Below are 10,378 nucleotides of genomic sequence, written 5' to 3'. Positions count from 1 at the left end.
CCGTAAACAAGTACATCACCATGGCGATATGTAATACATAGTATGTAGAAAGATATCATGAAAGTGCGGTTTCAATCACATTTCTTCTATGAATTTAGAACGAAAATTAGTAAAACACTTAATCAAATATTCTTGTTACTATATTTTATTCATTCGGATATTTAATGTTAATTTTATCAAACTAAACTAAAATTCGTTACCTTAAGTACGAGATGCGCTGCCATTTTCCAAGCTTGAAAATTACCTTTGTTCTGTAAGCTTTGAAAGTATCATTCATTTATTACCTTCCTTTATTTACAACAAAAAAAGTTACTTATAACACACAATATTACGTGACATTCTTATGCAAAATAATTACACTTTTTCATATCTTAGCCTTTCTTTTTCAACATTAATGGAAAGCATCGATGAAGAGATGTTGAATGGAACAGAATGAAACAAAGAAGAATATGGAAGAATATCGACTCTGATCGAACCTGTGGAACAAACGAGATGAGAAGGTAATTATCGCGGCACAGATTTGTGTTGGTCTCATATTTAACGGGTGATCTGGAATTCTCTACGGTTTCCAGAGAATAGAATCAAAATAGGGTATTCCCACTTATAGTATAGTATAAAACTTGGTAGCACTGACTTTGCGTATAAAACACCAATTTGTACAGATAAGAAGTTTGAATTAACTTCAAATATTTGACAAGAACAAACCAATATAAACTATTTCATAAATCTATAATAATGTTACTTTTTCCAACAATAAAATTGCATTTTTTTAATTGTATGCAGTACTGCCAACCTTGTAATTTGACACAGCTGAAATGAGAATTCATTTTTATGCCTGATACTCAATGTAATATACAATGCATTTTGAAAGACACAGAAAACATAAGCAAATTGTGATTAAATATTTTTTTAATGGTATCGGATTATTAAATTTACTTTAATTAATTGATATTTAATTTTGTAATCTGATTATGGTGAAAGAGACCTATAATGCCATCTACGAAAAAACGTCCAAGCTACTAATTAATTACTACCATCTTCTTCACCTTAGATAGCGCCACTATATAACATTCAACTGCCTGTTTCATTAAAAAATTAAAAATGCTACAGGCAACAATTGTTAATGCATAATATCGAATCAGTTAGCTGAAATAAATAATTTAACGGAAAAAAATACAAAAGATTTTATATATACCGTTCAATACCGTCGAACAAGATAGCATAAAACCGTGCTCATTTTAGCTAGTATTCTTGATTTTTCGAAATAGAGTAGACACTTACTTTAGCCGTCGATATATTAATTTTATTGTATTAAATAATGACGACACTAAAATGTCTTTTTTTATCAGACATGAAGCAACAATGTTAGCTGAAGTATCGACAAGAATTTTCGCAATGATCTCCAACATGTACCCAATAAAGACAATTTTTATCCACTTTTGTCTGTGTAATTAGACCTTTAAAAGAACGTAAACTGTAATTTGTACTAAAATATTTAAAAAAATATATGTATTTACTTACTTGATCCACAATTTCGTCAAAGTGAGCATTCTTTGTGGAAAAGAAGCCACATTTGAATATGTATAATATAGCGCCTCTATCGATTGCTTGGAGTACTATGCACTTTAAACTCTTTTCCGTTTAAATCGTAACGGATGCTTGTGTAGCGTTTAGGGAAGTGTAATAATTTGAGTACCGAGTCAAATATACATGAATATACAGCTGTATCAACGTAACAAAAATCAGTGAAACATAAATAAAGGGAACATGAACAATACACGAGTTGCAAAGAAGGATAAATCGCAGAACATACAAGTTTCTGTTCGCGTTAGGTGAGAAACTACCTATTTACATTTGTCCTTTTATTTTTGTTTTGACTTTATGCATTTCAAGAATATGTATCTCTGAAGGTGTCGGAGCGATTGACTTGACTTGATTTGACAATATCTGAATGACAAGAAATGTTTATGGATTTCAATGGATTTGATTAAATTTTTATGTACAATTTTGAATTTCTTTTGACAGGCCCCTAGTTGCTGCAGAGCAAAACAATAGATCTACAAATATAATAGAAGTTCCAAATAATAAAGAACTGATTGTACACGAATTTCCAAAAGATAAATTTACAAAAAAATTTAAGTTCGATAATGTATTTGGACCTTCATCAAAGCAGGTATATAATGGTTTGTTACAGACAAGTAATGTATATGTTAAACGAGTTAATCTTCTATGTACTTATATTCGTTTATAGATTGATGTATATAATGCAGTTGTTAGTCCTTTATTGGAACAAGTTTTGGCTGGATATAATTGTACAGTATTCGCGTACGGACAGACTGGTACAGGAAAGACTTTTACAATGGAAGGAACTAACATTGATCCAACTTTACATTGGCAGAGTGTAAGATATTTATTCAGTAAATTTAAGTAGCGAATACAGAATCATTATATTACAGAAAGATATTGTATAAAATATTATATATACAAATTGTTTGTAGCTAGTGCTTCATATCATCATATATCATTATTTTCTTTTGTTATTACACTAAGCAAATAACATAATGAGTAAACAATGTCTACAATTTGTGACTTGTATTTAATCTGAAATATTTACATAATAAAAAGTATTATCAGAATTTATGTAAACCTATTTAATGTGTAGGATTCATCTGCTGGCATGATTCCACGTTGTTTAAGCCACTTGTTCGATGAGTTACAATTATTAGAAGCACAGGAATATACAATCAGAGTTAGTTTTCTAGAACTTTATAACGAGGAATTATTAGATCTTCTATCAGCTAATGACGATGGGTCTAAAATAAGGTATATAGTGATAAATCATGGGAACTAAATATGTTGGTAATTATATGGAATAGTGTTTTATTGTCATAATTTCCAGGAACAGCTTAATCTTTGTTTATTTTTTGTATTTTGTGATAATTATTTAATACGAGCATAAAAAAAGGAATGGTCACTTTGTATTTCTATTTCAGGAGTAGCCAATTCTATATGATTATCAATATGATTTTAATCTTATTATATATTCAAACAAATTCATGCAAACTATATGTATTAAAAGAAACTTTTTCTCTGTAGATTGTACGAAGACACATCAAAGAAAGGTGCAGTGATTATTCACGGATTAGAAGAACTGACAGTAAGTAGTAAAAGTGAAGTTTACAGAATTCTTCAACAGGGATTAGAAAGAAGACAAACTGCAGCGACATTAATGAACGCTCAGTCTAGGTAAGCATCTTGTTTTGTTAGCGTTGAATTTAATTCTTATGCATACATCGTAGAGTTACATTGTTTCACGAATTTCATCACAAATACAAATAAGTTTATAAAAATGATTGTAGCCGATCTCATACAGTATTTTCGATTACTGTACACATGAAAGAATTTACCATCGATGGAGAAGAAGTTTTAAAGACGGGTAAACTGAATCTGGTGGATCTAGCAGGCAGTGAAAATGTTGGGCGGTCTGGTGCTGTTGATAGAAGAGCAAGAGAAGCTGGTAATGTTAACCAATCTTTGTTGACCCTTGGAAGAGTTATTACAGCTCTCGTTGAAAGAGCACCTCACATACCTTACAGGTAATAGAAATAGTACGTCTCACTCTTCTATCGAAGAGAGAATAATTTATAATCATCTTTATCTGTTGTTCACCGTACAGAGAGTCCAAGCTTACGAGATTACTGCAAGAATCACTAGGTGGTCGTACGAAGACATCGATCATCGCAACTATATCACCTGCTAACATCAATCACGAGGAAACATTGTCGACATTGGATTACGCACGCCGCGCAAAGAACATTACTAACCGTCCTGAAGTCAATCAAAAGCTTTCAAAGAAAGAATTCCTGAAGCAATACACCGTGGAAATAGAAAGATTAAGGCGCGACTTGTTAGCCACACGCGAACGGAATGGCGTTTACCTTGCGGACGACAATTATAACCAAATGACAGCGTTAATTTCGCAGCAGAGTAAAGAAATCGAGGAAAAAATAAATCATATAAAAGCTTTGGAGAAGACCATGCAAGATCAAGAGGTAACCATTTTACTAATGCTTCTTTGTGCACTCGAAAACATCTAATTTCGTTTCGTTGTTCTCCAGAAAATCTATAATGAATTTCATTTGCAAAATATTGCTCAAATGAAAGAATTGCATAAAGCAAAAACCATATTAGGTAATACCACGGAAGTTTTGGAAGCAACGAAACATCGGTTAAAAATCATAACACAAGAGAGAGACGAGCAAAAATACCTGGTAAAAAAGCATGTTAACACGGAACAAACTTTACTTTCTGAAGCACAGTCTCTAGTAAATGTTGCAGACACAGCAACTGCGGATTCTCAAAAATTGCATGACAAAATTAATCGCAAAACGTAAGTTAACTGTGACTAGTACATAAGTAATTTATATAATATATAATAAGTAATTTAATTTTTTTCCCCTTCGTCACATATTATATTTTACTACAGTTAATCATCGATAATACAGACTCCTCTCGATTATTGTCCCGAACTCTGGTCCGCGCCGGGACAATAATCGTATAGGAAGAAATGCTTCAGACCCTCGTAAATTCGTTTTTTGCCCGAAGCCCGAGCCTTGGGAACAAAGTATGCGCTGATAGGTTCCCCCCCCCCCCCCCATAGTAGTGGACAATAATCGTGTAAAAAAAACCAGACGATAATCAAGAGGAGTCTGTAATACTAACATACCATATGTCTTATATTTCGTGAATATAAAGCCTGAAAATTGTTTTTTTGTAGGGATGCAGAAAGAAAGTTTGAAGAACTTGGGAAACAATTTAAAACTGATGTTTGTGACTCTTTACAAGGTATTGAAAAATATATCTATGAATATGGTGAAAACGTAAAGCAGTTTTGTACGTCATTGAGAAACGATATCGGTAAAGCATAAATGTTTTATTATTCCTGACTCGAATGTTATTCATTATGTACGCCTTGATTAAAGTTTCGATCATTCGTGTTAGGTACTCAAACGGTTACTAAGTATGAAGCCACTAATTCAGAGATGCATAAAAGTACGACAGATCTAACCGAACAGCACTTGGTAGTGAACAATTTACGAGAAAAAACAGATAATTCCGTATGTATTTAATGATTTCTGGAAGGTTGCTACTTTTGTTCCTGTATTGTTTTGTCTGTTTATAGTATTCTTGAAATTTCAGTATCTAAGTTATCAAACTTGGATGACAAACGATATCAAAAATCAAGTCGATACTATAAAAAATAAAGACGAACTCTTGAATACGATTTCGTTAGAATCGATAGAAAATATTAATGAGTTAATTGAAAATGAAGTTGCTATGATATTGCAACAATTGAAGAGTAATTTACTAGGAAAGTTAAAGGATACCGCGACTCAAATGAATGAAATGATCGAGTCTGTTTGTAACGATGAAATGACTGCTTCTAACAGCATAAAGAAAAATATTGAAATTATTAAAAGAGATATAGAAGAAGTTTGTAAAACGCAGGAGCTTACGGAAAAGCGACGATCGTTCACAAAGGTACAAGCAAGCATGATATATAAATTTACCGTTTTTCGTTAATATAGTTTAAAGAATAAGGTCAATTGCCCTATTTCTAATCACGTCCCGATTTCTGCTCAGTACGTATATATTTTATTTAACGTAAAAAGTTAAATAATAAATCAGTTATACAAAGAGTTATTTAAATTAGGCTTTTAATTATGGCAGCATTTTAATACAAATAAAATTTAATAAATTACGTTGCGATCGTGAGTTACAACATGATGCTGCGTTTTTACTAAAAAAAACTTACGGAATCTTTAATATTGTTCGCCAAAGTTTCGTTTTGGCACTTCCATTTTCGTTGAGCAGAAATGGGGACATTTTATACTTTGTATTAAATTAATTATTATTACGTTAAAATGTTTTTAAACATACTTTTACTCAAATTTAATTATAAAGGGAGGATTAAATTTTATACCTAATTAGTTCTTTTGTCAATTGTTGCATAAATAAATAATAAAAATCAATTTCTGCGATAGCAGAACTCTTACATGATTAGAAATAAGGACAATATTATTAAGGATAATATTTTTTAGATGATGGAGGATGTATCTGTCGAATTTAATCTTTTAAGTAAGAGCGAAAAAGAACATTGTTCCATGATAGCTAACACATGTAATAATGTTAGTGATGTTTGTAATAATGTTAATGATCAGGTGACGTATATGCGTAACAATAGCGTAAAAATGGAAAACGAATTGAGAGAACATATACAAACTCATTTGAAAAGAATCGAAAGTGATGTCGTTACAGGAATAGACAAGGTAATTTCATGTTGGATAAAGACATTAATTTTTTACAATATATTCTAAGTAATATTTAGAATGTTTATATGTTCTTTTTTTTTCATCGGTAGAATGAACAAGTAGCAAACAGAACCGTTACAGAAGGGAAGAAACTGCTGCACGAATTGAAATCAAATGTAAATGCAGGTTCTAATGTGCTAAAACGATATAAGAATCTTGTTGAACACACTACAGAAGAATTACAGCAGAAAATGGATTTGGATAAAAATGAAGCCCTCCTCCTTATAAATGTAACTCTTTTCGAACAATGTGAACAAAGTAGATAGACCAAACGTCTCATATTTATTTAACATTACAGGATACCTATAAGATACTCGACAATGCAAATGAAAATTATACGAAGGCCATGACAGACGAGGAAATTAAACTTACCGATACTTCGAAAGATATATCCAGTAAATTGGAAAATTTAATCACAGAATCCACCGAAAATTGTAACAGAAATGTCGAACATTTACGTTCAGCAGTGAATGAAATTAATAGATTCTTCGAAGACGAGATACAACATGATGTTCCAACAGGTATTACATCACGTACGAACCAGAAAATAAAAAAAGGAACAAAATTATATAGTTTTTCTCTCTCTTTTTTGCTTGATTTACAGGCACAACTCCCGCCAGGAGAGAATTTCATTATCCTCGTGAATTTACTGCAACCTCACCACATGAACGGATTCTTCAAAGATTTCGAGAAGCTAGGAAATTAGTCGAAACATCAGAGGATGACGTAAGTATTCGTAATATAATCATTAAATGTATCTGAATGGTTTGTTATGTGTTTTATATATATGCGTAGGATGACACAGATTTAGGTGGTGATCTAACAATAAAACAAATCGCAAACTCTACTGCTATATCTGATGTTACTGTGATATCGTCCCCGCTTAATAGTACAGAATATATAACACCTTCTATGAACAGTGAATTATTAACGAACCATTTGATGTCATGCAATCCTATAAATTTAAATATTGAGAACTTCACATCGACTCTGGATATATCTCCAGTATATCTTCAATCTTTCGTTGGATCTGAATCTACGAATTCACAGGATTGTAAGTATCCAATTATTTGTGGGTATTTATTTCCTATATTTCTTTTCTGTAAGTATTAACACTTTTATTTGTATTCATAACCAATTAGCCTTGCGGAGCGAAGATAAGGAAAATAATAGTTGTAATTCTGTTACGTACGAAAAAACAAGACATACACAACAATCACGATTTCGGAAACTGAAGTGAGAACACTCCCCAATAATACAACTCATATTCGACGATGACTGTACATTCAGAAGGCAGTGGGTTTCTTTGGTAGCTGCAGGGACAGCGTTTTTCTTTAATAGCTGCAGAATCAGCGGTGCCCGAGTTCCTTTGGACTGGTATACATCCTGCTGTTCTAAATATATCTTAGAACGTGTTTCTTCATTAAATGCGTGTCTTTTTTTATCGAATCTAATATAAACAATTGTTCGCTTAATTAGTTATTATAAGTTAGTTAGCTAAATGAAGATCTTGAAAAGTCGGGTTAAAATAGATCCCAGATATTGCTGTACGAAGGTTAATCTGTTAAAATTTGTGCAGATTTAAGGAGAACAACATCCAATGCCCCGCATTTGTTCCCTGTTCCATCAACAGCTCGTTTCATTCCATCTTTTAGTCAATCATGACAATCTGGTTACTGAGATATTTTAAACAGAAAGACTAACGTAAAAAAATTAAATAATTCAGGAAATTGAAATTTTTGACTATTTATGTATCGTCCGATTATATTTGTTGAACTTGGATTACACCTTCGAATTAGTAGTTTCCTGTTCTATAACCATTTCAGTACCTAACAAGAAATTAGAGGGACTGGAAATTTAAATCGGTATTTGTAAAAAAAAAAATAGAACATTTAATCCAGGAATAACTATACTCTATCTATATCGTTTTTTTTATTGATGTACAAAGCATGTAAATAATAAATATTGTCAATGCGTTTCGTAATTAATTGTAATAAAAAACGTGTACATTTAAGTGACGTATATGTAATGTATAAAGAGTCTATTACAATCTTAATACGTACTAAATACTGCTATATGCAAATGATCGAAATAATTGTTAATCCCGTTTTAAGAAAACGTGAATTAACAGATGAAATAAAGTTTTTCTTCTGTAGCATTCGACCATGTATGACGTCCCCTGTATATTTTATTTTGTTAATTATAATCTTATTCAGCAACAATTGTTACGTGTTATTAAAAAATAATCACACTTGTGTTGTAGATCGAATTATTCGTAATACGGAAATACACATGCAGATGTGTCATCGTTACATACCCTCGCGGGCAATCTCGGTTTCCGCTAAGGGAAAAAGTGTAATGTAAGGGAAAGACCTCCTACTACTTGGTTTCGGAGTTACTGAAATTTACGCCAAATTAACATTCGGTTTAACATTGACTCCAGTACTTGAAATGAATTTACCAAATGGTAGGAGGCCCTTCCTCTAGGTCACTTTTTCCCCTAGTGGAAGCCGACTTTGCTCATTAGGGATCGACGATACATTCACAAATTAAATCTGATTAAATCCCAGTACCACAGTCACAGTTGACCATTGTCAAAAAATCTTCGTTATCCCAACCCACACGCAATCTCTAAAAAACGCTAATTTATGACACCCCATGTACTTATCGCTTTCCTTTACGAGTCCTATATTCATTACAACTAAGTGACCATTGGTAAACGTTTGAGGAAACGATAAAATCTCACGTTTCTCATAAATTCTATAGACGATCTGACACTAATGGAAAAATGTTTAATCATAAAGTGTGCAATTTTCTACACCGTTCAAAAAATATTGAATATCATTGAAAATCACAAAATAAGAGAAAACTCCCATTTTAATTTGTGATGTTCGATGCATCGTGGGGTAAATAATGTAATTATTTTAACGTCGGTGTACCCCCACCCACGAGCAAACTCGGCTTCCACTAGGAAAAAAAGTGGCGTAGAAGAACAGTCTCCCAGCACTTAATAAATTTATTTCAAGTACAGAAATAAATGTTAAATCGAATATTAATTTGGCATTACTTTCAGTAACTCCCAAAACTAAATGTTAGGAGGCCTTTCGCCAACTTCACATTTTCCCCTAGCGGAAACCGAGTTTGCTCAGAATACCCCCACGAGCAAAGTCAGCTTCCACTGGGGGAAAAAGCGGCGTAGAATAAAATTCTCCTACCACTTGGACAATTTATTCTAGGTACTGAAATTAATGTTAAATCGAATGTTAATTTGGCATAAATTTCAGTAATTCCAAATATCAACAGGTAGGAGCATGGCAGGAGGCCCTTCTCCTACGTCAACTTTTTCCCCTAGCGGAAGCCGAGTTTGCTCGCGAGGGCACGTTCAAATGTTAAACGTTCACAATGTTAAACACAAAGTGCACTTCGGTCGAAAGAGTGAACATATGTACCTGTTAGTTGTAAAAGACCGTTTATAGAATGAATGAATACAAATTCGCGGCAAAAAAAGAAATTGATTGCCGGCAATGCCAAGCGATTCTTCACACGATCATCATGGCGACACAAACCGATCATAGAATATCAGACACAAGAAGGAGTTCTCGTTTTGGTTAGACGGTTGGAAGCAGGAAGGCCGAAATTAAGCGGGCAACTGTTTCGTTCGGTTTTCTATACTCTATTGATTGTGCCATCTATAAACCCATCGGATTTATAAACTCAATGTCTCTGTTTGTCTCTACGCCGCTACACACACGATTAAATTATATAGTCACTTGGTGTTTTTCAGTTTTATGATCGCAGTGTTTTGTTCGTAATGTCTCGATTTTATCGGAATCGGTACATGCGTGTGTCTACAGGTTAGATTATCCGATGATTCTGAGATCTCTGAAAGATATTGTTGAAAACTTATCACATCTCGCAACATGTCAGAAGTTTGGAATCGTGTTTGTATGTTCTCCATGAAAATACGTTTGTCGCTTGTGCTATTTGAATATACTCATTTCGTAGTG

General features: G+C 32.8%; 1 protein-coding gene across 1 annotated transcript; it reads left to right on the top strand.

The window, feature by feature from the left end:
* The first annotated feature begins 1,651 nt into the window (after positions 1 to 1,651).
* LOC107185494 (bipolar kinesin KRP-130-like) lies at positions 1,652 to 7,617 on the top strand. Its single transcript, XM_015573186.1, has 17 exons — positions 1,652 to 1,832; positions 2,026 to 2,173; positions 2,252 to 2,401; positions 2,663 to 2,823; positions 3,097 to 3,246; positions 3,360 to 3,596; positions 3,677 to 4,052; positions 4,119 to 4,390; positions 4,778 to 4,917; positions 5,002 to 5,117; positions 5,200 to 5,541; positions 6,102 to 6,329; positions 6,422 to 6,601; positions 6,670 to 6,892; positions 6,976 to 7,097; positions 7,167 to 7,425; positions 7,514 to 7,617. Exons 1-17 carry the CDS (start codon positions 1,768 to 1,770, stop codon positions 7,609 to 7,611), a joined length of 3,267 nt encoding a protein of 1,088 aa, XP_015428672.1. The 5' UTR covers positions 1,652 to 1,767; the 3' UTR covers positions 7,612 to 7,617.
* Positions 7,618 to 10,378: the final 2,761 nt, after the last annotated feature.

The sequence above is a fragment of the Dufourea novaeangliae genome, unplaced genomic scaffold, assembly GCF_001272555.1.
Source record: "Dufourea novaeangliae isolate 0120121106 unplaced genomic scaffold, ASM127255v1 scaffold48, whole genome shotgun sequence".
NCBI classification, from domain to species: Eukaryota; Metazoa; Arthropoda; class Insecta; order Hymenoptera; family Halictidae; genus Dufourea; species Dufourea novaeangliae.
Note: the sequence above shows the minus strand (reverse complement) of the source record. Positions and strands in the feature narration are given on the sequence as shown.